This window comes from Eublepharis macularius, chromosome 6, assembly GCF_028583425.1.
Source record: "Eublepharis macularius isolate TG4126 chromosome 6, MPM_Emac_v1.0, whole genome shotgun sequence".
In the NCBI taxonomy this organism is placed as follows: Eukaryota; Metazoa; Chordata; class Lepidosauria; order Squamata; family Eublepharidae; genus Eublepharis; species Eublepharis macularius.
Window position 1 is genome coordinate 21,123,765 of NC_072795.1, and position 27,952 is coordinate 21,151,716.

The 27,952-nt window shown below is 43.6% G+C and overlaps 1 protein-coding gene across 1 annotated transcript in view; it reads left to right on the forward strand.

Annotated features, from left to right (window-relative positions):
* Nucleotides 1–27,952, forward strand: part of SPATA16 (spermatogenesis associated 16) — a 183,403-nt gene that overhangs the window by 141,331 nt on the left and 14,120 nt on the right. Inside the window, exons 6-9 of the mRNA XM_054983481.1 lie at nucleotides 633–779; nucleotides 2,020–2,132; nucleotides 10,234–10,398; nucleotides 13,441–13,524. Of these exons, the coding sequence (XP_054839456.1) occupies nucleotides 633–779; nucleotides 2,020–2,132; nucleotides 10,234–10,398; nucleotides 13,441–13,524 (509 nt within the window). The remainder of the gene's footprint in view (nucleotides 1–632; nucleotides 780–2,019; nucleotides 2,133–10,233; nucleotides 10,399–13,440; nucleotides 13,525–27,952) is intronic.

A 27,952-nucleotide genomic window follows, 5' to 3' on the forward strand; every position in this document is an offset into this window, starting at 1 on the left:
ACAGTGGGGTTGAGGATTACCAGTGAGAGGCCTCCCACCATAGCAGGAGAGTGGCAACCCTACTCCAAGCATAGAGAGTTTTAAAAGGGGGCTAGACATATTCATGGAGTATAGATCCATCAGTGGCTACTAGCCATGACCATTAAGGGGAACCTCCACATTCAGAGGCTATAAACCCCTGAACACCAGCACTAGGAGACAACATCAGGGAAAGGCCTTGGCCTCTATGCCCTGTTTGTTGGATCTCTGGCTGGCCACTGTGAGAGACAGGATGCCAGACCAGATGGATCACTGGTCTGATCCAGCAGGGCTTTTCATCTATGATGTTTGCTTTATGTCCCAGTCATTTCAATGGAAAAGCTAAACTGGGATGAAGCGTGCTTCCTCAGACCACAGATTATTGGGTGATCGTTAGGGTGAGGTGCCCACTTCTGGTGGCAGGTTGTGTTATATCATGGAAGGACCAAGACATTGTCAGTAATTCTACTAGCAACTGTAGATCCCGGTGATTTCAATGGAAAAGCTATGGCTGGGGTAGGGAATCCTACTAAGGCAGCAGATGGTGAGGTATTTTCCATTCCATTTAAATGAACGCTGTAATGATGAGAGGCAGTCTCCTTTTTATATTTCAGATCCCCATGGGCTTCACAGTTTGCCACAAACTGTGGATTGGCCCCGCCCTTCTCCCCAGTCGTACTTGCTTACACTCGGTTTCAAAAACAAGGAAGTCGGGAAATTCCTAGAAAAGATGTCTTGCAGGAAGCTGCCTGCATTTTCAGGTATATTGGGGGTTTTTTTTCTCCCTGCCATTTCTTCCTAAGCTAACATCAGTCTCAGATGGGAGGAGAAGACCCTTTCTTTGAGGATGGAATCATATGTTCACGGGGAGGACCTTGTTCAGGCCTGCCTTTGTCTGCATGGTTGGGGTTAAAATGGCCCTGGAGCAAGCTGGGCCAAGTGGTGACCGCAGTGTGGGTGACAGCACAGGGTCTGCCTGTCTCAGGACCCAAGCCTTGGTGAGAGTGGCATGGGCAAGCCTACCCCCATTGTTACTGCCACTGAAGCCTGGTACAAGCCAAGCAGGCCCCTCCATCACTATCCACACCAGAGGGGGCACTTCTCTCAGTGTACTCCCAGCCCGCCAGGAACTTCCTCTGTAAGCTAAAGAGTCAGTCCACCCATGCCGTAGAGTGGAAGAGAGGGCCTCATGCCTCTCTGAAAGCCCCTTACTGCCTCACCAGCCTGACTGAGCATGTAAACCTAGGCTTTATGTCTGCATTAGGAAACTCAGCACAAGCGTGCTAATCCGGTCTCACACCTGTTTGTGGCAACTCTGCTTCTCAGCTCCTTCTACATTGTCAACAGTTGCTGATGTACAAGGCAGAGGGAAGAGCCAACTTCCACCCATGTTCCCCTCCTTGAGTTAAATAAAACATGGGAACGTAAGGAGAAGCCCTGCGCCTTTTGAACACTAACGTCTTGCATTACTCAGGAATAGAACTTAGCAACACACTTCTGGAAAGGAGGGCTAACTCTCCCTTTGCCACTGTGGACCTAAAGAGATAACAGCAGCGATAAGAGGTAAAGGGTTGGGTTATACATTACTATCCTTGCCTCCAGTGCTGCCAGGGGTCACCATCTCCAAGAGCCCAGAGCCCATGTTACCCATTTGCCTGGCAGGGCTTAGAAAATTGGAGGACTGTCCTGTTCAAGGAACCAAACAGAAGATAACATTAAAGTTTTCTTTGCAATCTAAAATGTTCTAGGGCTGGCCAGTTTTACTATAAACTAATCTGAGAATGTCTTTCATTGAACGGAGATATATATTTATATGAGGTGGGGTAAATGAATGATACTTTTTGTAGTCGTTTCAAAGTATTGTTTGTTATTTATTTGGGGTTATTTATACCTAAAGTCTGTGTTAGACGTCTATGTATAGTAGTATCAATTTAAGATGCAGAGACAGTAATTTAAAAAATAATATCAGGTATGACTCTCTTTTTTCATAAACCTCTTTAGAACACAAAGCTCCTTTTAGTCCCCTCACAAAAGAAGAGGCAGGGAGACACCTGGAGACCATTGGGAAAAGAATCTTGCCAATAATGGATTTCATTAGAGGCACCAAATTAACCGTGAGTGTCAGACTCTGTTTCATTGTGTGTGTGGTTTTTTTTCCTGTAAAAGATAAAAGATCTTGATGCAAGTGAATAATCTTGATGCAAGTGAATGATGGGGTTTTACACCTAGTTATTTCAAACGTATTAACTATGCCAAGGGTCTTACGGTAGTCTTTGGGGTCAAGGATGATTTGTTCTCACAGTGTGAAGAAACTTTGACGCTTTGAGCAAAGTCCAGGGGAATCTGATCTGGCGCAGACGATGGACAGAAGAATCTAAGCAGCAAAGAGCAGGTAGCAAGGCTCCACGCAATAGAGTCCAGCAACTGGTCACAGTCAAATAGCAGAGGACCTTGGAGAGCTCCTAGGGATAACATATTTGCCTCACTGTAGTCCAAAATCTAGGTAAGCTATTTTAGTGCAACAAAAGCTTTTATAAAGCTGCAGTCCATTTTGTCTCTTGCAGCTCAGAATCAAACTAGATAAGGCAGTGGGATATCCATGATCAGATCTCTTATTTTTTTAATAAGGTCAGAACAGCAATGGAGTGGAAAGGCAAGAGCTGACAAGAGACTCCTTGTGTTGTAGTGAATAGCATGTCAGATTAGAATAGAGGGAGAGCTAGGCTTGAATCCCCACTCTGTTATGGAAGCTCACCATGGGTGACCTTGGGCCAGTCATTCTCTCTCTCAGTACAGCCTACCTCACAGGGTTGTTACTGTGCGGATAAAATGAAGAGACTTGGATATTCAGATGAAATCAAAGGGCTTTCCCATAACATCTAGCTGGTTGCTCCACTGTGTGTCCTCCTAGCAACTATTTAGAGCCATTATTCCATTTAAGCTGTCATTGCTAATAGCCAATAAAACAAACTTTCCTCCATGAAAATCGGTTGATACAGTCCTCACACACAAGATCAGAAATGGCTTTTCTCATTCCAAGTCTGGCATCCTCTTGCTTCTCAGAGAGCTCTCCAGGGAGTTTTCCCTCAGGCTTTCTTTAAAAGTGCCGTTCTGGAGGCCTCACTTCAAAAAGGATGTGGACAAAATCAAGAGGGTGCAGAAGAAAGTGATGAGGATGATCAGGGGCCTGGAGAGTGAGCCCTACGAGGAAAGGCTGAGGGCCTTGGGAATGTTTAGTTTGGAGAAGAGGAGATTGAGGGGGGACATGATTGCTCTCTTTAAGTATTTGAAAGGCTGTCATTTGGAGGAGGGCAAGGAGCTGTTCCAGTTGGCAGCAGAGGATAGGACTCGAAGCAACAGGCTTAAATTACATGCAGAAAGGTACCGGCTGGATATTAGGGAAAAACTTGAAGAGTAGTTCAAAGGTGGAATCAGCTGCCTAGGGAGGTGGTGAGCTCCCCTTCACTGGCAGTTTTCAAGAAGAGGCTAGATGAATATTTGTCAGAGATGCTTTAGGCTCATCCTGAATTGGGCAGGGAGTTGGACTAGAAGGTCTGTATGGCCCCTTCCAACTCTGTGATTCTGAGATTCTGTAAAAGGTACAAAACTTCCAGGGCAGATGCATTTAGGGAGCCTAAAGGTTCATTTTAGGAGGCTTGAAGAAGGTACAACAGCATCATACAACACTTCAGTCTGAGATTTTAAAATTCTTCCCTTTCCTTGGCACATAAAGGAACTTCCGAAATAACTTTCATTTAGATACAACCATTTGTCACTTCCTCAGTGTACTTTATCACTTAAAGTGCATAGCAGCTGTGTTTGTTTTTAGTGTATGTGTTATGTGCTGTCAAGTCACATCCAACCTATAGCAACCCTATGAATAAAAGACCTCCAAAGCATCGTATCATTAACAAACTTGCTCAGATCCTGCAGACTGGAGGACGTGACTTCTTTTACTGAGTCAAGCCATCTCATTTTAGGTCTTCCTCTTTTCCTGCTGCCTTCCACTTTTTCTAGCATTATTGACTTTTCCAGAGAGTCTCATCTTCTCATGATGTGACCAAAGTACAATAGCCTCAGTTTTGTCATTTTAGTTTCTGGGGAGAATTCAGACTTGATTTGATCTAGTACCCACTTATTTGTCTTTAGTACTTTTAATACTTCAACTGTTAATAGTCCCAAAAAATTTAAAAAATAGAATTTTTTATGGGAACTTTTTTTTTAAAATGCCATTTTTAAATTATTCTCTAGTGAATAATGGTTAGAAAGGGAAGAATTTTTTTTCAGAAGTCAGCAAAAGAATTTATTTTTTCAGCAGCAGTAACTGTGTCCCCTCAGCCATTTTTTGTAGGGAGAGACAGGGCTGAACAGTCAAATCATATAATTTGCACGAATAGAGAAAACAGTAAAAAGGAAACAATTTATCATTGATTTAGACAGAACGTCTGCCAATCTAGTCCACAAAAAAGGGACAGAACACATAATTGAGGAAAAACTTGCATCCTTTCTGGTAAACAACTTTGTATACTGATACTGCGAAGAGAGCACCCTTGACCCCCAAAACCAAATTATAAAGGAGTTTAGAGCTGGCATTACAGGACATGGACTACTCTGTCATTTCTGTCTAGACGCTGATGAAATTGGACACTTCGGTTTGCCGCAAAAGTAGTCCAATTTTTATTTGAATTATACGTGCGGCTATTATTTATCTCACCCAAACTGCCTTAATGCTCATTCCATGGAAGAATGTGCTTTATCGGACACTTTTCCTCCAAGTTACCTGCTATTAGCTCTCTGAATTTCTTTGGGGTTTAAAAATGAAGGTTTAACGGAGGAAAAATACACTTCAGTTGAAAAGATGCAATTATTTTTTGTAAGATCTAAAATACTTTGCTAGGTTTATTTTTCCCATTTGAAAGACACTGATGGAAGTATTTCTGGGATAAGGGAAGAGGGAGTTAATTAACACCCCCAACTGTATGGACCTCAGCAGTATTACACTCTCCTACGTCTGTTGACATCAATGGGCTGTGAAGGGTATAAGTCTGCTTAGGACTGCACTCCTTTGCAGGTTTACTCAGAACTAAGCCTGACTGTAGTTAGTGGAGCTTGTTTTCAAGGAAGTGCACATAGGATTGCACTGTCAAGAAATAGTCACATTGATTTAAAAGCATAAAACAATGGAAACTATTCATTCAAAGTTAAGCACTTGACTATCTGATTTCAGTGGGAGAGCTACAGTGCAATCCTAAATGCCCTTCTAAGGACACTTTTACACATGCGGAATAATGCATTTTCAATACACTTTGAAACTGGATTATACTGTGTGAAATGACACAACCCACTTGCAAACGATCACTAAAGTGCATTGAAAGAGGATTGGACATGAGAACGGCTGTGATTAGTCTCTTGTTCTAACAGGTCATCTAGATCCAAAGAACTGTGTTTCAAAATGTATCTTTTTTCAAAGAATCATAGGGCCAAGCTACACATGACGAATGACACTTGAACGGCAAGTGTATTTCTCCCTGTTCACTTGCCCTCCACTCAATCCACTTGCCATTCAAGTGTCATTCGTCATGTGTAGCTTGGCCCATAGTCATTGTAACGAATTTAAGCATGTATCCCAAACTGAAAATACATAAAGTCACAAATCTCAATGTACATATCATATACTTACATATCAAGTTGTATCATTCAAGCGCACAAACATAATTTGTTCTTTACCTGTATAGCAAATAGAACAAGTGACAGACCAAAGTCGTTTTCAAACAGTGTGGAATTATTGTTGGACTTTCTGCTACAGCAAGGACACTGTGTGCATGGATCTTTGAGGTTCCTTATTTTGTATATATCATGAACGACTTAGCACTTTAATGAATTTGTGCAATATTATAGGTTCGAATGTGTTATGGATTGCACCTTAACTTATGGACTTGTGCAATATGTTATATACAAACTGAATATCCTGTATTTAGAACAATATTGAAGCACTTGCACTTTATTATTAGGATATTGAATACAAAACATTCTAGTGTAATATTTATAAAAACAGTTTGATCAGCACATGCCACTTTAAGAAGGTCGTTCCTTGTTTATGCAGAAACCAAGCACTGAATCTCATTTGCTCATTCAGAAGATTGTGTTGTTATACTTTATGATAATTTATTAAATTGTAGAAATGGTTGTATAGACTACCTTTATTCTTGATCAGTGGGAGGATATAGGCCTGAGAAATATGTGCACAGGGGAGGAGATAAGCAAGGGAACTGGGCATGTGTGCACCCGTAGCCCCAGTCGATGATGTCACTTCCAGCACAACCTGGAAGTGATGGTGTTGGCCCTGGCATGATGCTGTTGCTTCCAGGTCACACTGGAAATGATGTCATTGACTGAGGATGCAGGCATGTGGGCATGCATAGAGAAGAGAGATGAATACCCACTCCCCCACCTCCCACTGGTTGCCAGGGGTGACCTGCCAAATACTTTTTATGCAACCATGCAGTCAGTATGGGAGTTCTACCAAGATAGGTCATCAGCCTATCAGTTGGACTTTTCTGCTGGCTATGAGTATCTAAGGACCAAGAGAAATAATATTCAGAGTGACTCAATTCCAGTTGCTGGGGGAGTGGAGTGGGAGAGAGCCTTCACGGGCTGCTTCCTGGTGGCATCTGGTTGGCACCAGAAGACGCAAGATGCTGGTCTGCTGGTCTGCACTATTGAGTTCTGTTTTTATTGTCTTGTTAGAGGTCTACCCCTGCTCATTCCTGTTGCCACTCCTATAGCTCACTGCACTCACAATTTTTATTGGGCCCCTGCCCTGCCCCGCCCCTTCCACAGGCTAACCCCAACAATGGCATTTGGCAATATTTTTCTCCTGTAGGTAAGCATTTTCAATACAGTTTGTTTGACAAAAACAATTCTGTAAGAGAAATTGATTAGAATACCTGAATTGAATGACACACAGCATTTGGATGTTAATTAGTTCAAATGTTATGCATTTTTGGTGTAGAATGTAAAATAATTTGATTTTAACAACAACGACATTTGATTTATGTACTGCCCTTCAGGACAACTTAGGGCAATTTACAAAGTATGTCATTATTACCCCACAACAAAACACCCTGTGAGGTGGGTGGGGCTGAGAGAGCTCCAGAGAACTGTGACCAGCCCAAGGTCACCCAGCTGGCTTCAAGTGGAGGAGTGGGGGAGTAGAGTCCCACGCTCTTGACTACTAAGCCAAACTGGCTCTCAGTTTAACAGTTTATTAACTGATATAACAATTATAGTCAACCATCTACACACAGAGAGCTTGTTCGGCCTGCCAACGAATCTTTCGTTACTTCATTTCCTTTCTTGCAAAACTTCATCTACAGACACCTTATGCTGAGTTTGTTGCTTACCTCTCCTTCCCATTTGTCTGGCGTTGAGCTCTTGTCTCTGCTAAATCATCCAATTCTGTCTGCCTAAAGCCTCCATTTAAGTTTGCTATTTACTTAACCTTCACTGTACCAGGACGAGGCAGTTTTAACTTCATCCATGGCCACTTTATTATTTTCTTTACTGCAGCTTAGTAGCCTCTTGAACTCCACGGTAGCTCAGGTAATTCTCATCATGGTGTTTCACATCCCTGTGGGCTCTTATTGCTGCCAGAAGCAGTTATTTACACTCTGTTTCTGCATTTTTTTCATTGCCACTGAAACACAACCCCTGACAGTGTTCAACATGCTATAATCCCTTCTTCTTACAGATAAGAATTAAACTTGAGGCGATTTCTTCCTTTGCTTTCTGGCCACTCCACAGGCTTATATTAAAAGACCACCTGCTCCCTTATAAGCTTATCAGCACCTTGAGAGGGCCTGCTTTGTGTAGCCCCACCACTGGATGGCTGCTAGAGATGGGGACTCTTCTGTTGTGGTACTGTGCCTGCAGAACTCCCTCCTTCAGCACCAGGCAAAGCAATTACCGTTTTCTTGGGCATTTCGTTTTTTCTGCCCTGGGTTAATATTATAACTTTGCTGCTATGACTCCTTGGGTCGATCTTTTTAGAGATTCTAATGCTGCTTCCAATTATATTATTGTCTTTTTGAATTTGCTTAGCTTTTTTATTGTTATTGACATTTTATTGATTGTTTTAATTGTGTCACAAGCCTTGTCAGTAGCTATTTCATTGGCGAGCGTGAGGTAAACATTTCACTCTACTGAGCAATATCCAGATCAGGTAGCATCTGTATAAAAGTCCCATGCATTTAGTAAATGAGCACATCAGAGAGAAAAGATTTTGTGTAGCCCTCCACCTAATGTGCTCCTTTACTACATGCCAAGAACTTTTTTCTCGCACTACAGATGCTAATTTTCTTCACTTCCCACCCTGCTCTATCAAGCAGTTACAATGTGTATTATAGCTAGCTTCCTGACACTCTAATTTGCAATACCCTTCTCACTTTCTACCTGGGTTACAAAGATACCTAGCTTTTCCCACTCCATGTATCTGACAAAGGAAGCTTTGACTCTCAAAAGCTCATATCTTGGAAATCTAGTTGGCCTCTAAGGTGCTACTGGACCCAAATCTTGCTCTTTCTCTATTAATGAGTCCTTGGAAACATGAGACCCATGTTTGGGCATTGCATTTAGTGCAACCTTTGGTCTGATCCAAAAATGCAACTTTTTCATCCCTTTGAGCATCATCTTAAACAAAGTTACTCTCTTGTAAACCCATTGATTTCAATGGATAGGTGTAACTTTGCTTAGCAGTGTACTGTCTCCATATGGTTCTATTTTGAGAAACTTTTTTTTCTTGTAATTTCTTTGAAATGTCAAACTAGTGCTGTGAAACATGAGACAGAGTTAAAGAGTTAATATGTAGTTAACAATGGCTGAGAGCCCTGAACTGCCAATTCCCTTTTCTACCAGGTGTATGACAAACCTTGACATGTGTACTTTCTATGACGTTATTATATTTAGATGCAGAGGAGTTAGCCGTGTTAGTCTGTGGTAGCAAACTCAAAAAGTCTTAAAGGTGCTACTGGACTCTTTTTGATTTTATTATATTTAGTACACTGATGATGAAGACAACTAATAATAATAAGTCCTAATACTGTTAGGCACTGTACAGTTTTTAAATAAAGTCTGCAAGCTCATGTGAGAGAAAATGTCAATCAGGAAAAACCCAGGTAACTGTTCCAGAATGTTGACATACGTGCGTTATGGTGTACATTTAAGCCAGAGACTAATTATTTCCTAATAAGAAGGCCAGAATATTAAATGAAGCTGTAGCCCTACATGGCCTTCTGCCTTCCTTCCCCTTCAATTTGCCTGAAATACCAGCAGTTATTTCAGAATCATCTGTAGCTACAAATTTCTGTCTACATAAGCAAAAGGATTCCAGACCTTAGGGTACCCATGCTTCCTGGCAGACTGTCTTCGGTCATTCTGTTTTCTCTGAACTCCATTTGCCAAGCATAAGAGAGGGGGGGGGGAAACCAATTTTGTTTACCCAGTTACTTAATCTGGGATGAAAGAAGTGAGCTGAAGAGCTCTATGCCTGCCAGAAGGTTCTGCCCCCACTCTTTCTTCCCACTCCAACCTTTGACAAATTCCTTTGAAAGGGGGAACAAATGGGAAGCCAAATCGAGTTCAAGAGTTGCGGTCTTAGGCTAGCTGAACGTGTAAACAAGATCTCATTTGAGGCCGGCAACCAGACCTGCAAAAATCAACCAAGTCACAGTGCTCACTTTAAGCCCGTCTCTGTACATTAGCAGGTTTTAAATCCTACAGTTTGCCTGCATATCAAGGTTACCTTTAAACACTGTGTATTCACATTGTCTGTGAACCCAGTTGTAGAGATTTATGTATTACAGGGTTTTTTCTGTTTCATCCTTAACATTTCACTGAGACAGCCAAAGCAGTTTTTTTTTAAAAAAAGAGGATTATGGAAAACCCTGACAGCGGGAAGAAAAATTACATTCTTCTTAGCTATCTACTCATACTTGCGTATCTGCTTTACACACTGTGCTTTTTTTGTTGTTGTTGCTTGTGCTGGAAGGGATGTTTAAAGGATGTCTTTTATGATGGCATTATCAAAGAGTTTCTGCTCCTGGCATTAGAAGTGTAAATCTGCAGTGATAAGGAACAATTTCAGCTCTCGGGAAGGAAAAATGTGGGCACCATCCTATGGCGTTTGCCTAACCCACCTGCTTTCCATTGTAAACCCAGGAGACTTTCTGTGCATGTTCAGGCATGATAGAAAAACTGCAACAGGCCAGCCTCCTCGGCCGCTTGCAACGTATCAAGGAGCAGTCCCAAGTGATTAATCAAGCCGTGGCCGAGCTTGCAACCATTCCCTATCTCCAGGACATCAGCCAACAGGACTCTGAGTTGGTAAGCATTGTTTGAAATCCTTTCTTAAGGCTTTAAGGAGTGAGGAAGTGGGGCAAAGCAAAATGTTGTTATTTCGGCTTAAAAAAAAGAAATTTAGCATTGCTTTGAACATTCGGCTGCAACATCTGAGCAGAGCTGGTCAGAGAGCATGCATAGAAAATGTGAATAGAGGCATGATTCTATTTCAAATGGCCACCTTTCCGTCTGTTTACAGTGCAGGAATCCCATTGAAGTCAAGGGAATAAGATGATACTTGTTTGCCTCGAGTTTCCTGAATGCTTTCAGAACAGTATTTCAAAATGGAAATTAGTGATGTCGCTGAGGGTCAAAACGGGGGTTGGAGCTAGTCATGGTGAAATTAAGAGTTCACTCCCCTGCCCTGAAGGTATCAGAAGCCAAAATTACCAAAATGGGTCCTGTTTAGAATGATTTTGCCTTGACACTGTTGCTTCCTGGCCAACTTCTATTCTCCCATGTTCAACTTACAATGTTGTTTGTAATTCAAAGATTACTTCTAAGAGCCTCCTTAAACAAAAAGGCTTTGCAGTGCCTCTGGAACTGTGCCAACACAGGAATCCTTCTGACCTCCTTTGGGAAACAGTCCAAAGAACAGGTGCCATGGCCAAGCAAGTACCTGCTGGAGCCACTGTCAAATCTAATAAAGTTCATGGAGAGAACACTCTAGAAAACCTTGGGAAGACCTAAGTTGGTACACGAGCTCTTACCAGGAGAGATGATCCTTCAGGGATGTGGGTCCCAGGTAGCACAGGGCTTTATAGATACAAACAGCGCCTTGAAACTGCCCTGGAGGTGAACAGGCAGCCAGTGTAAATTACACAAAATAGGAGTGGCGCAATCAAATCTTTTAGCTCCAGACAAGACGCTGTGTTCTGTACCAGCTGAAGTATCTGGATTGCCTTCAAAATCAGCCCCACATAGAGCATATTATAACAATCGAATCCAGTCTTAAAGTGATGGAGGCATGGATCAGAACAGTCAGCTTGGCAGAGTCCAAGTAAGGAGCTGATTTCTACACTAAAAGTAGAAAAAAATGTATGTCTTGCAACCGCGTCTTTCAACAACGAAGTGGGATACAATCAGTGGGACTAGTTAAATGGACAGTAATGACATTTCAAAACAGTTCCCACAAGGAAGTCTAATCATTGCTTGTGCTTCCGACTAAACACAAACCATTTGGGTGGTTGTGGATGCACACCAAAGAGGGCTTAGACCATAGAGATGTGGAGCTACAGAGACTCCCCGTTCCCACCCAAGCTGGTGTTGCCGCTCAAATGGTCCTGTTCAAAGGGGGATAGAAAATGGGAACTGCGTGATATTTCCTTAGTTACGTAGAATCCCCAAATTTGCCCCCCCCAACATGAGTCCAAATCTTGGTATGTGATGACTCCATCAGCAGCTGGACCTCAAAGAATGGCTACCCCAAGAAAAAGGCATGCTTGCTCTTACCACGACCTTGGTAGTGTTGGGGGAGTCGGGGACAGAAAGAGGATCCCTGGAGCCCTTATGCGTAAATCTATGGCTCTCGTGAACACAAAACACAACCCAATCCTCTGCTACAAGCTAAAAGAGTGAGTAATTTTAAATTTGCAAGCATTTAAATTAATTACTGTATGCAAATGAAGAGCGGCTAGTGTTTTCCTCTGGGACAGGTGGCAGCCCGAGTCATACATCACAGCTTAAAGCACATGCTGTGAAAACATTACTTAAAACCTAGATCTCCCAGCTGCAAACTTTACCTTCTGGAAAGCATGGTGACCTTCTCAAGGGTAGGTTCCAGCAAGCCTCTGGAGTGCTTGCAATGCTTTCTGTCCTTCTTTAGAAAACTTGGCAGAACCAGAAGCCCGTGCTGAATATAGTCAGAGCAATAAATAAGCGCATCTTCCTTAGAGGATTCCCTGTCTGCTAACCCTGACGTTTAAATTATGTCATTGGAAAGGTTGGGAAAGCAGGCTGCAGCATCCATGTGGGTGTGCCCCTTGGTTTAGTTGGGGCATATGTTTTAAATTGTTTTACGGCTGCTGTGAACCTCCTTGAAGCCCCTATGGGGTTGAAAGGCAGGTTATAATTCATTTTAAATATGGGCACAATTCAGTGAAAGATGAGCACTTTGTGGCCTGTTCGTTTCAATGTGCGCTCAGATCTGCCACGGAGATCAATGGGTCTTAAGTGTGCTTCACATTCACCAGTTCATGTGTGGGCAAGGGATGTGGCATGGGGGAGAGCATGCCCAGGGCTCAAGCCAGTTAAAGAAGCTGAGGAAGTGAGGAAAGACCTTCCTCTGCCTGAGAACCTACAAAGTTGATGTCCGCCAAACTGAGCAGACACTACTGAATAAAAGGAACAAGGACTGACTTGGTAAATGGCAGCATGTATAATCTATTTGTATACAAAAATTCCATATTTATACAATACTTGCAATTCTGCCTTAAGAACAAATAACATAAGAGAAGCCATGTTGGATCAGGCCAATGGCCCATCCATTCCAACACTCTGTGTCACAGTGGCCAACAAACCAAGTGTCCTCAGGAGGTCTGCCAGTGGGCAAGGGACACTACAAGCCCTCCCACTGACTGCCCTCCCAAACACCAAGAATACAGAGCATCACTGCCCTAGACAGAGAGTTCCATCTATACCTTGTGGCTAATAGCCACTGATGGACCTCTCCTCCTTTTACCAAGCAAAAATTTCTTGCTCTAGCAGTGCAGTTCTAAACAGCATCCTTCAAGTGGGTTTAGAAAAGTGTGATGCTGTTTAGGATTATACTGCAAAACTCATATTTTAAAGTCCAAAAATTCTAGTAGAATTTTCCTTTTGTGGGGGCATTGTACATTCCATAATAACATGAGGCAAACGTGGGTGAGACAAAAAAATATGATGGCAGTGGTGGTGCTTATTGTGCAAAAGATGAGTAATAAAATCATCAGCGTACAAATGATTTTTTAATTAGGTTTTAATCTGTGTATTTAGGGAAGTTATTTTTGTGTGAATTTCATTCCGATAATTTTTATCTTGGTGCCACAGCTGCAGTCGCTAATGGCAGATGCTATGGACACCCTCGAAGGAAGAAAAAGTGATAAAGAACGTGTCTGGAATAAAATTCAAAAGGTAAAAAAAAAATGGTTGTCACTGAAGACTTGGTAGGAAATACAGGTCTTAGGACAGTGTCTGTTCTGAAGATGCTGAAAGCATTGGTCATTTTACCATCGTGAAATTTCTTTTCAGAAAAATTCATGTCTGAGCAGCTAACCTGGAGCAAGGTATTCATTTCTTGCATATATATATTTCCAGGGCTTTTTTTCTTGGAAAAGAGGTGGTGGAATTCAGTGGGTTGCCCTCAGAGAAAATGGTCACATGGCTGGTGGCCCCACCCCCTGATCTCCAAACAGAGGGGAATTTAGATTGCCCTTTGCACCACGACGCAGAGGGCAATCTGAACTCCCCTCTGTCTGGAGATCGGGGGTGGGGCCACCAGCCATGTGACCATTTTCAAGAGGTTCCAGAACTCCGTTCCACCGCATTCCAGCTGAAAAAAAAGCCCTGTATATTTCCATAGAGTTAACCTATCTCTGCTCATGCAAGCTGTCAAGCTGACAAAGGCAAGATGTTCAAGATTAGGGAACATGTGCCTACAACTTTGTTCAGCAAACTTGGATAGGAGCAGTACATAAAAATGATGCAAGTCCACACCACAAAGATCAGGTGATGTAAGCTACAAAGCAACAAAAACAAAACGTCTCTCTTAAAAGAACTTGGATACTGTTAATAACAACAACAACAGTGCTTATATACCACTCTTCTCTACCGATTAGTGCCCCGCTCAGAGCATTGAACAAAGTCAGTGTTATAATTATCCCCACAATACAGCTGGGGAGGTGGAGCTGAAAGGAGTGGCTGACCCAAGGCCACCCAGGTTGGATCCAACCAGTTTTCTTGATGATAAAAAGGGGAATCGGGATTTCCCCTTTGACTACCAGAAATGATACACTGGAAGAGACGGTCATGGGATCTGCATAGGGGACAGGGGCTCGAATAAGGATGGGAATTGGGCAAGACTGAACAAAAAAGTTAGCTGGATCCCACTCACTGCTTATGCATAATGGAAAATGTGTATTTTGGCTCCCCCTGTCGACAATATAGAGGAGGGCATCTATATCACGCATTATCTAAGACAGATGAGACAGAGATCGTATATGTCCTCTGACCATCAAATGCAAACTGCAGGTTCATGTAGCCTCAACTTGCCTTGAGGCTGGGCAGGGAAAGGGGGTGTCAACGGATCAGCCTCTACTCAGATTCATTCACCCCACAGCTGGCCACATGCAAAGGGGGTGCAGAAGATTTGGGGATGAGCTGCTGGAAGGGTTGGAAACAGTGTAACGTTAAATTTATATTTTGCATAAGGAAAACACTTGAAAAATTTCAGAACTATCCATTCAACAGTGAGATAATTACATTACATTTGACATGTCCTCCACAGAGACGTTTTAGTCAGATGTCAGCTGCAAATTCTAATACAGGGACTCAGTTCTCAAACTCCTGAGGGACACAATTTGGATTGGAAACATGGCCCATGGACAGAAGGGGCTCCTGTATTCTGCCTGCATCATTTCCCTATCCCAGAATGGCCTGGGGTGGGGTCAAATAGTGCTTCTAGGTGCCGTTTCAAACCAGGAAAATGACACAGGCATAGGCAGCAGCCCCCTCTGCCTATGTCTTGTGGACTCCATCTCAATCAGGGCCCATGTGCCTGAGAACTGGCAATTCCCAATAAGGAACTTGCAGTTGACTAAAAGTTCCCATGGAAGACAAGTGTAACATAACATGTAGTAAGGTTCTTCGTCTTTAAAATTATCTGGCCATTGGTGCACTACTCTCTGACCCATGTTTCTGTGACCCATCCTACTCTGCCCATTTGTAACATGCAGGCAAAAACGCTACTCTGCCTTATAGGATTGATGAAAGAATGACTGAGATAACATATGTAAAGCTCTTTAGACAATTGGAAAGAATAATATAAAATACTAAGGGAGACATCCAGGCCCACTGTAGTTGTTGTACCAGTGAGGGTTCGCAAAGGAGGACTCCACAAATTCTTCTTTCCCTGTGACCTCAAATAATTTGCAGAGTGTTGAAGTATGGTTGCCAGCCAAGCACTAGCAACCAGCAGGAGTATTTGGGGGTGGAGACTCGGGAAGCAGCATCGTGCAACATTGCAGCATCACTTCCATTTGAGTAGCCGGAAGTGACATAATGATGCTCTATGAATTCCCAAAACTGAACAATTCCTAGCACATTGTGATGTCACTTCCAGGTACGACTGGAAGTGATGTGCAAAACATTGCTTCCCAGCCCCCAGTTTTGCTCCTGCTGGAGGGAAGAGCCCCCTTGGAGCCTCAGGATTGCCTGTCACCTTCAGGCTAATGGCATTCCTATGTTTAGGGCAGATATGGGAGTGACACAGAAGTCCATTCCCCATAATAGCCCAGTTGAGCGGTTGGTACGTGAGCAAGTCTGTGCTGAGAGAGGGAAGGAGCTCTTCTGAGCACTACAGAGTATTCTCCGGGGGCAGACACTGTGCTCTCAGTGGGACTGGATCTTGAGCATATTTAAACAAATAGCTCCCAGTTTTTAACATGTTTGTGCTATTTTAAAAAATCCCAATGCTCTCAGCCTAGAGCTTCATAAGGTGGTTCCTTGCACCCCCATTCACAGCACACACACATATATTAAAAGATAGAACCATTAAAAAGAAAAAAACAGTTAATAAATGAACAATTTGCTAACTATCATTTAAAAAAAAAAAAACAGCAGCGTTTAAAAGTTCAGCCAAACAGACCCAGATGTCTTAAGTTAATTAGAATAGATGCTGTGGGGGAAACATGCAGGGATTTGGCCGTTTTTAGAATGGGTATTCACCAGTGGAGTTCTCTGAATGCACCTGCAGCACACATTTATGAACGAGATAATAAAATAACCATGCATTGTTTTGTTGACTGGTGACTCGCAATGTATGTACAGGATGCCCTCCTGTGCAAACAATGCATTTGTTGTTACTGTTATTTGTCCTGGAGGCCCACCGAGGAACAAACCGCCCCTTTCCCCCCATATTTCATCCCCAGAGACAAATAATGCAAACAGAAGCAGTTTCCAGAATATCCATTGTATGGTCTCCTCACAGAGTTGATGAGAAAACTCTTTGGCTATAAGAAGCCCAGTACGGGTCATGTCATTAATGCAATCAGCAGCCTCATGATAAATACAAAATAATGAAATCAGGGGCCCTTCAGAATCTTTCTGCTCCGTAATTAATACACACACACACACACACTCCACTGTCAGCAACTGGGCTATAGCACTTGTATCTGCTAGTAGAATTTGGTGCCTTGAGGCTACTTTAGTTCACAGTACAGTTACTTCAGCTTGAGATGTAAAGGTGTGATACACTTTTGTTCCAAAGCAGTCTCTTCATTAACTAATAACATGAAGCACATTTGTAGAGTGCTACATGATATACTCCACTTCAATTACCCCTAGGACCTGAATGTTTACCCCACCCCCTCTAGAAATCACCATATGGTAAGACCATAGAGGTCCCTGCCAATTCTTCTCCTCCTCCATCATTTTGTCACCAGAGAAGAGTCACGCCCTGACAAACCTTGAATGAGCAACTGCAGAGATACTACTTACTGCTCTTCCTTTACTGGTACATAAAGGGCCCTATTTTGGGGGGGGCATTAAGGCCACTGGGGAAAGTCCCAGTAGGCCAAAGGCCAGGGCACCCCCCCTAACACACACACTGAGGTCATCCCAGTACCAGGCAAGGAGTGGCCTTTCCCCTATGTGGGGAGGTGGCAGTTGCCTCAAGCCAGTGGCCTGAGCCCCATGTGGGGTTGGGAATGTGGTAAATGGCTGGCCAAGCCCCACGGAGTGCAAGGAAGGAGGCAAGCAGCCCAGCTGAGCCTTATGCCAGGCAGGTAATGAAGCAAATGGCCTGAATGAGCCTGGTGCCAAGCAGGAAAGGATGTGAGTGGCCAAACCCTTCACAGTGAAGGAGCTGCCCTGGCCAGTCACATGAGGCTAGCAGGGCAGGTTCTTTCTCCCTTCCTCTTGCCTTTGGGGGCAGGCCCATGCATGGGGCGGGGTGGAGCCCTTTTCCCTGACCACTGTTTCCTCCCATCTCCCCTCTGGGCTGCATTCAATAAGGTTGTCCCCTCTAGGTTGGGAAATTCCTGAATATTTGGGGGCAGATCCTGGAAAGGGTGACGTTTGGGGAGGAAGCCAGTTTGGTGTAGTAGTTAAGAGCGGCGGGACTCTAATCTGGAGAATCAGGTTTGATTCCCCATCTTCCACTTGAAGCCGGCTGGGTGACCTTGGGTCAGTCACAGCTTCTAGGAGCTCTCTCAGCCCCACCCACCTCGCAGGGTGATTGTTGTTGTGGGGTTAATAATAACATCCTTTGTAAACCACTCTGAGTGGGCATTAAGTTGTCCTGAAGGGCAGTATATAAACTGAATGTTATTAAGCTCAGCCAGAATATGATCCCATAGAGACCACCCTCCATAGCAGCCATTTTCTTCAGAAGAGCTGATTTCTGTAGTCTGGAGATCAGTTGTAATTCCAGGCAAACTCCAGGCCTCACATGGAGACTGGAAGCCCTACCATCCACTTTCTTTCTGTTCATCATCCTGATGGTTACCCAAGAACATGAGGGAGAAGGCTTGGCCCAAACTCCTCCCCCCCCCCGCTGTCTGCTCTCCATTTGCAAGGATTTTTAAAAAAATATGGAGCAGCATTTGAGCTTCCCCCACAGCTTTGCCTGCACATTGTAATTTGGTTCAGACCTTAATACATGTTAACACTGAGATGGTCAAACGTAAGAAACGGACTCCTCCATCACATGCTCGTTTGAGTGTGTCGCTCTCTGCCACCTGTTCCTCCAAATTTCCCACCATCCCAAATCCGGGTTCACTCTTTCGTCTTTATTGCTACCGAGTTAATTTACACATGTCGGAAAATAACCGCAATTTAAGCCTGTGCAATTAGTGTTAAATGAAGAGTGCTTATACTGCTGTCCCCACCAGTGAAGTCTGGCTGATGCAATAGAAGCAGCTGTTGTGCCTAATGAAAAGCATTCAGCGCTTTCCTCTGAAGCAGCAGAATAACGGCTGCGAGGCCTATTTTCCAAACAGTTAAAAAGGGCTGACAGAATCCCTGCCACATTCCTCTCTATTTGTAATTTTTCCATTCTCAGGCAACCATAAAAGTCACTTGTAGCAAAACATGGCAACTGAGGATACAAATGACAATCCTGCACATTTTTCCAGTGGGATGAAACTGATGATTTTCAAATGAGTTTAATCTTAATTTGGCTCTTGTTTTTTGTCTTGTTTTTTAGTTATAGGGAGGGAAAGAGAGCAGAACTCGTTTTGGCCTGGTACATTTTTAAAATTTTATTTTGTTTCTGGCAAGCTTCCGCACATTGGACACTCTTGGGATGGGCGGGTGGGACAGCCAACCGCCAGGCGTCCTGTTATCCCTGCCGTTTATTATCCCTGTGGGACTCTCTTGCTCTCCTCTAATTCATTTTCTTGGCAGAGGACAAAGAAATATATAAGCAGTGGTTGTTAGGCAACTAACAACCCCCTCCCCAAAGAAACAAAACCACTAACCAGGAGTAAGAGTACAAACCACGTGCATCAAATTATCTGAAAGACCGTAAGGCGAAAGCACAGATTGAGGGGGGAAGTGGGGAAATAGTGGAATGAGAAGCCCAGCGAAAAGGGGACAGAGTCTGGTGGTTCATCTACATCAACGTTTTAAAATTCTAAAACTTCCAATAGAGTTTTTCAGTTCAAGGAAGCGGAAGAGGGCATTGGTGCAGCAGCAGCACATATATTTTGTATACAAACAACCCCAAGATCAATTCCTGACCTCTTCGGTGACTGGAATCTCAGCTAACAGGTCCACTGTCTTCTAGAGAGTAAACGCTAGATAGGTTTAAATAGTCTGGCTCCATATGAAGCAACTCCAGTGGAAAGACATTTAGAGCCCTTTTATATGACCCTCAAAAGCATGTTAGCCACATAAGGGGCAAATATCGTGTGCACACTCAGAGACCCACAACTCCCAAGGATGCCAAGCATCATCAAAACTGTTGACACCACAACAGCTATAGCTGAACTGAGGCGATTTATAGAAGTGAGTGCCGGCAGCTGTAGCGGTGGCCTGGAGTTTGTGGGCACTCACAGCTAGACCTTGTCCAGCATCCTGCAAAGCCTTATAGTGGATCTCAGTCTCCAGAGGCTTGTGGTCAGTAGAGAGGCCTTGGACAACCCTCCGCCCCCTGAGCTGTGCTTCTTGGGCTTTCTGTCTTCTTTGTTGTCAGGGCCCTGAGAAGGACTGTGGGGTCCTTAGCAACTGACCATTCTCTTTCATGGATCCCTCAGTAATCTTAGGTTCTGCTGGTGCCTCCTGCTTCTGAGCCTCGGGCTTCTAGTCCAGCAACCACAGTTGGCCACAAGTTCCCTAACAGCCCCTGGGGTTCAGAGGGCCCAGGTACCTCAGGGTTTGTCATGGTTTTATCTTCCTTGAGATCTACTATCATGGTGTCCTCATTCTCTGATGAGGAATCGTCATGCTCAATCCCAACAGCAAATACAAGCACAAAACTCTGCATACATTATCTTTTAGCACACCCTTCAGTTGACTAGGTATTCACAGGGGCATACTAAAGATCAGAACATGCACAGAGAATTCCACATGTGCCATCACGTCTCACATAATCAACTCCACACAACCCACTCCACTGAGAGCAGTTGCAACTCACCATCAGGATGAACAAAAAGCTGTCTCATAAACAGGAAGATCATTTAAACAGAAACTGTATTACCTAAAAGGCAGAAGATCACATCAAAGAATATGCCTGTGTAAGAGAAGTATACATTTCAGATTGAATAGGATGTGCAAACTTTTATTTGTCATTATTTGCATCCTTTGAAAAAGCTGGTTAGCTTGAGGCATACCTGAAATTGTGTTTGGCATTCCAAAAGTGTGAAAAACCAGCAGTTTTAAATGTGCTTGTATCGGGCTTCCAAACTGATTAATTGCTTTGCAGGAAGGTTGATTTACAATCGCATCTCAACCTGCCTGCGCTTTGCAATGCCTGTGGGACTTCTGTCTCAATCGACTGATCAATTAAAACATATTTTGATCAATTAAAAATGTGCGATCCAATTAATCTGGCAGCAGCTTTTGTAAAAATTGTTAATTAATTCTAGTGTAACATACTTATAAAATCCATGGGTGGCAGACTTTCTCAGAAGAGGCATTCTTCCTTCTGGAGGGAATGTACTAAACATAGAAACATAGATCTGGAAGGGACACTAGGGTCATCTAGTCCAGCCCTCTCCACAATGAAGGAAATTCAAAGCTATCCCCCCCTCACTTGCCTCAGTGACCGCCCTGTTCTATGCCCAGAGGAAAGCAAATTTGAAAATCCCAGGATCCCTGGCCAGTCTGGTTGGGAGGAAAATTCCTTCCTGACTCCAGAGTGGTGATTGGCATTACCCTGGGCATATGACAAAGGGCCAAGCAGTGGCTCATCTCTTTATGCACTCCCTCTCTCGATCGGCGTTCATTCTTATTATGTCAGAGAATCATCAGCGCAGTCAGATGACTATCTAGCCTGTTTATAAATACCTCCAAGGAAGGAGAGCCCACTGCCTCCCAGAGAAGGAACTGCTCTGTCAGGAAGTTCTTCCTAATGTTTAGCCAAAAATTCTTTTGCTTTAATTTTAACCCTTTGTTTCTGGTCCAGTCTGCTGGGGCAACAGAAAACTGCTGCATCCTCTATGTGACAGCCCTTCAAGTACTTGAAGAAGGCTATCGTATCGTGTACCCAGCTCTTTCAACCTTTCCTCATAAGACTGGTCTCCAAACCACTCACCACCTTCGTTGCCTTCCTTTGGACATGTTCCAGCTTGTCAACATCCTTCTTACACAGTGGTGCCCCAAACGGTATACAGTACTCCGAATGAGGTCTAACCCGAGCAGAGTAGAGTGATACCATTACATCACGTCATCTGGACACTATACTCCTGTTGATACAACCTAAAATTGCATTTGGTTTTTTAGCTACAGCGTCACATTGCTCACTGATATTCAGCATATAATCAGCTAAGACCCCTAGATCCTTTTCCCTGCTGAGACAGGTCTCCCCCATCCTATAAGTGTGCCTTTGATTTTTCATACCTAAATACAGAACCAAAGAACTCTTTTTTTTGTTGTTTAGCATCTCTAACTAGGCTAAGATCATACTGAGCTTTAGCTTTTCTAACACTCTCTCTGCAAGCGCTAGCAGGTTATTTATATTCATTCTTGGTTATACAGCCCTCCTTCCATTTCTTCAATGTGTCTTTTTAAATTTTCTTTAGAAAGCTGTTTATAGTGTCATCCTGTCTTCTTTAGGTACCTCCCATTTGACTAGTTTGTGATTGTACCTTCAATATCTCACTTGTAAGAAACTCCCACCCATCTTGAACTCTTTTCTCCCTGAGTTCTTCTGGCCATGGGATTCTCCCCAGTGTGACTTTGAGCTTGTTAAAATTAGCTTTTCTAAAATCCAACCTATATGTCTGACTATGCTTGGCTTTTCCCTTACCTAAGATCTTGAACTCCAAAACTACACTTTCTGAAAGATTCCTGCGTTGACGCCTGTATGCATCATCTCAAAATCAAAAGTGCTTGCTTCTTCCCCTTTTATTCCTATGCTAATTTACACAGATTAGATTGATGAATGGATTGATTGGCTTTCTTTATTCATGTGGCAGCCCTGATATTTAATCATGAGGCTGTGATTCAAATGGGAAAAAACAGATACAAAACAATATGGAGATGTGAAAAGAGTAGCACATTAAGAAAGGTGAAAGATGATAAAGGAGTTTGTACCGTTGAAAAACACTAGAATGAAGTTTCAAAATGGGGGCTAGGAGAGACAGGGCAAAAAGAGTTGTTTTTAAGGGCAAGAATTGCTCCACAGCCAAGGACTTCAAATTCCTTCAGATACTTCTGTGTTCAGATGTCACCGTGGCACTTTCACACGTCTTGGCACAGTGCTAAACTCACAGAACAAGGGCGTCTTCGTGGCGCAATTTCTGACATCATCACACCATGAAAACGGAACCACAGCACAACAACATCAGAAATTGCGCCATGAAGGGCCAAGCTACACATGACGAATGACACTTGAACGGCAAGTGGATTGAGTGGAGAGCAAGTGAACAGGGAGAAATACACTTGCCGTTCAAGTGTCATTCGTCATGTGTAGCTTGGCCCAAAGACGCCCTCGTTTTGTGAGTTTAGCACTGTGCCATTTTCAGAGCAATTTCTTTCCTATGTGTTTATGTGCTCTAATGACAGATTAAGCAAAGGAAGGGACCAGAATATCATGTGGAACCTTATTAAAAAGCCTTACTAGAGTCAAGATAAACTATGTCCACAGCACTCCCCTGATCTACCAATGTAGTAACTCCCTCATCTTGGTCCTAGCAATTTTCAGATTGCAATAAGTATTAAACCGCAGAGCTTTAAAAAAAAAAATACTTCAACCAGGGAGGGTAACACATCTAAAGAGGAAGCGGATGCAGAGGAGTTAGCCATGTTAGTCTGCAGTAGCAAAATCAAAAAGAGTCCAGTAGCACCTTTAAGACTAACCCACTTTATTGTAGCATAAGCTTTCGAGAATCACAGTTCTCGTCGTCAGATGCATCTTAAAGGTGCTACTGGACTCTTTTTGAAGGAGGAAGCGGTTAACTAAAAGCCAGAAGAAATAAAAAGGTCTTTTTTAATTGGCATCTAAAGGAGATCAGGCTTCAGATATTATAGTGTAATAGTTAGAACCCAGGTTCAAATCCCCACTCTGGGCCAAGCTACACATGACGAAAGACACTTGCCTGGCAAGTGGATTGAGTGGAGGGCAAGTGAACAGGGAGAAATACACTTGCCTTTCAAGAGTCATTTGTCACTTGTAGCTTGGCCCTCTGTCATGAAGCTCGCTGACTGGCTTTGTGTCAGTCGCTCTTCCTCAGCCTGTCCTACTTCACATGTTTGCCATGAGGACAAAATGAAGGGAGAGAGAGAACCAATTTCACTGCCCTGAATTCCTTGCAGGAAGGGCAGGATTAAAATGTACTAAATTATAAAATAAACAGCACCTGGCACTCGGTGAATCTCTGAGGGAAGGGAGTTCCAAAGCTTAGAAACCACTAAAGAGCAGGCTTTGTCTCTGGTGCTCCACCATCTCATATCTGACAGCAGAAGCACACAGCACAGGGCCTCTAAAGGCAATCTCAACCTGCAGGCAGGACCACATGGGACAACACAGCCCTTCAGGTAGTCTGCATTTATACATTAGAACCAGCTCTGCAAATTGTGCACAGCAGTAGAGCAGAACCAGAAGACCTTGTGAGATTTGATCTTTGCACTTCATGGCTGCCAGCAACCCTCATTTTGAACCAGATGGACATTCTGAACAGTCTTCAAGGGCTCCCCCCCCCCCAAGGAGAGCACATTGCTGTAGTCTATTGATAACATGGATAACCATGGCTAGGTCATACCTTTCAAGGAAGAGCTGCAAATGGCATACCAGCCAAAGTGGGTTAAAAGCACTACATGCTATGAAGGAAATCTGCTTCCATCTGGAAACCTAGATCTGATAACACCTCTAAGCTACGAACCTGTTCCTTAAGGGTGACTGTAACCTCATATCCCAAGCAACTCCTAAAACCCTGACTGGCTTTATGGCCAACCTACCATACCTCAGTCTGTTTATTAGCCATTATCTAGACTATTAACTTTGTAGAGCAGTTCTGGGTATTTCTAGAACTTCAGAATTAACCTCAAGCTGGACCAGAACAAAGGTCCCTCAAACTAAGCACTTTGTTTCCATTGGTGATCAATACCATGTTCCTAAGCCAACAATTATTGTTTACTCTTTCCTTCACTTTGAATTATCTACCGTTACCTTGAGCCATGTTGTCTCTAAGGATTTCTGTCATTTTACAGCAAGGATTAATCTGAGCCAGAAGGCTTCCGCTCCAGAATGTATTTCCCATCTTAAGGTCTTGATATGGAGCGTGATAACTGCTTTTAAATAAGAGATTATCTCTGAGCATGGCCAGAGCGTCTCAGCGCTAAATAACCAGAGCCGTTTCATATAAATCTTGGATTTAGGGAGATAATATAGAGCTCAGAGGGCCAAAGAGTCAGCAATCGTAAGCCCCGGCATTTCTTGCCAGATAAATTTGAGCATTCGTTTGCTCCCGTCCTTCTTCCTTCACGGGACTGTAAGCTCTAAACATGGGGTGTTCCCAATACTCAGGAGATCTCCCATCCAGACACTGATCAGTCCCAGAATGTCTTAACTTCAATGTTGCTGAATCACATGCCACAGACCATTTCCTGGTCCAAAGTATATTGATCTAACTGGATCAAATGTTAGAGAGCCGGTTTGGTGTAGTGGTTAAGAGCAGCAGGACTCTAATCTGAAGAACCAGGTTTGATTCCCCACTCCTCCACTTGAAGCCAGTGGGGTGACCTTGGGTCAGTCACAGCTTCTCGGAGCTCTCTCAGCCCCACCCCCCTCACAGGGTGATTGTTGTGGGGATAATAACACCCACTCTGAGTGGGTGTTAAGTCATCCTGAAGGGCAGTATATAAATCGCTTGTTGTTGTTGTTGTTATCTTTAAAATATTGATGCAAATTGATAGATACTACTTATCATTTAGAAGCACCTGAGTTTACCTCCTAAATGCCACAGCACTTTAAAGGTCGTTATTGTTTATGTCATCATCTAAGCTCAGAAGAAAAGAGATTTCATAAAACAGAATCATGTCTGAAGAAGGGAGTTCTTATTCTCAAAAGCTTACACTCTGAACATCTTGGTCTCTAAGCTGCCACTGGACTCAAGTCCTACTGCTCTGCTGCAGACCAACACAGCTACACACCTAAATATCTTCATAAATCAGAAGTGCTGGTCAAACCTATATTTGTACCTGGGAAGAACTGGTGCAGTTTCCACCAGGGTTAAACATGCATGGAATGCTGTGCTAACAGGAAGAACTGTGAGTGACTAAAATGATCTCCACAGAATTGCATTTTTGATTAAACAAGTACTTGTTTTTGGGGTAGTGGACCTTCACCTTGCTTTGTTCTCACCTTCGTCAATGGCCAGGGACCATCTCACAAGCTCCGTTGCTGCCTAGCTCATTTGCCTCCTAAGTGGAAATCTAATCCTGGAGTGGAGATAAAAGGAAGCAAAACAATCCATAGAAATGTTACCTGCTAGTGAGGTTAGTTGTTCACTGAATCTCTGCTGACACCACTCCTCTTCAGAGGAAAAATTACTCTGGTTGCTGTTGTGAAACAGAGTGTTCCTGAGAAATCACATTCCACTTCAGTGGGGTTTTGTCCGCCCTTGCATTGACTGAGCTGGTACAAGATTAGGCAGTTAAGCCACTCCCTTGCCACTTTTCCACCTGTGCTGCTCCAGGAATCGGAGTGCCCTGTAGACCTGTCCTCATCAGCAGTCTTCCTATGAAAGGGAAACGGTGGTTCCAGGAGGGCTTTGTGCCTCAATGGTGTTCTAAGAAATCAAAACGATGGGCCCCTTTGGATAGCAAAGGACAGGGTGATCTACTAGTGCCTTGTACTATTAAATCTTCCTGAAATGCAATCATTTACCATTTTGTAGTACGGGACACAAGATGAAACATGGGACTGCCTTACCTTTTTTTTATGGATCAATAGCTCTTGGATCAAAAGAAGAAGCTAGGTCTAAGATATGGAATGGAAGGATTCAGAGCAGAACAGTGCCCTCCAAAGCATGCTTGGATAACCACAACGCTGAATGTTGGGGAGAGAAAAAAAAGACCCACAATGTTTATCCAATCCCCTTGTTACTCCACTAAAAGGCTATAAGCATTAAGATGTAATTTTCTCTTCTAAATCAATTCATCATTATCGTCAAGCAGTAATTGCGCATTCAAGCAGCAAACTAGGTTGGATATAACCTGACCATTTAGAAACCAGCTCCTGCCATTTTCTGCATGGTTTGATTTCTGCGCACATTCAAAACCCAGATGGCATTTCCCCCCTGCCCCAATCTCCAAAGAGGAGGTGAGAACAAAAATGGATTGTGGTGAGCTCCAAAAGAAGCTCTCCAAATTGGCTGAGTGGCCAACAACATAGCAAATGAGGTTCAGTGTAAATGTAAAGTGATGTACCTTGGTGCAAATAAAAAAAAAATCCTAACTTTAAATATATCCAATGGGGTTTGAACTGCTAAAGGGCCCTGGGGAATGGAATGGGGAGGCAAGAAACCTCCCCGGACAGGGCGCAGTGGGCGCAATGACATCACTTCCAGGAGTGATGTTGTCATACCCAGCAGCAGGCATTGTGCTGTAGTAGGAGCACACGTGCATGCTACAGGTCTAAAAAGGCAAGTGCTGGGTCCCCTGTCTTCCTGCCGGGAGGGTAAGGGGACCTGGCAACCCTATGAGAAAGAGAGAGAGAGAAAAAGAGAAGGGAGGATGTTTTCCTCTTCTCTGATTTCTTTGCACGGATGAGGTCCTCTGACTTTGGTAGAGAGACACCATCTCTTATGCTGCCCATCTCCCCAATGTGTCACCTTCCATGTCCACACACAGGCACAGGAGTTGATAAATAGACATACAGATAGGGAACAGATGGCTGTCTGTGGGGCTCCATAGAAGACAGTGGGACAGTTCATTTAGCAAATTACTGTTTTGCCAGCTAAACAGCAAAAGTGCCTCCCCTTCACTGTGTTCAGTAGTGACAAACCATTACTGCATATTGAGAGGAGTCAGTCTTTTAACAGCATGAGACACTGTTTGAACTCATCCGCAACTACAACCTTGGCTGTTGAGTTAACCCTTTCTGTAGAGATGCAGCCCAGGCCAGTTTATTTAAAAATACTGTCCACTTAAAAGGCAGGGCTTCCTTTGCACCAGTCTTGAAACCTTGTTCTGAATGCTGAGCTCAGCCTTTGATAAGAGAGAAGGTTAAGAAGGTGAAGTGGTCTCTGAGCCAGGTTGCCTTCCAGATGTCCTATCTTCCTTTTGAACAGCACTGCAGCCATGAAGAAGGGCATGGCTCTTGTTTCCCCTTCCCCAATGGCCTGCGATGCTGAAGTTGGTTCCTGGTTCCTCGTTCGCACTTCCTAGTTCCTTAAGCTCAAACCAGAAGTGTGAATACGGAACTGGGAACCAACCTCAGCTTCCTCAACCTTCTTTCCATCTCATCACTTGTCCTCCTTTAGTGGTGGGGAGGAGTATTGTTGGCTTCAGGAGGCAGGGAAAGAGTGTGGGCCAGGACACAGACTTGTAATTTCAAGCCTTATTTGGCATTGTCAGGGACTGGGGGAAGGAGATAAAGAGAGAGAGACTAGTGAGTCCAGCAAGAGGCAGATGAAGAGCATCAGTTTTCGGTTGGTTCCTGTGGCGCATTTACACTGAG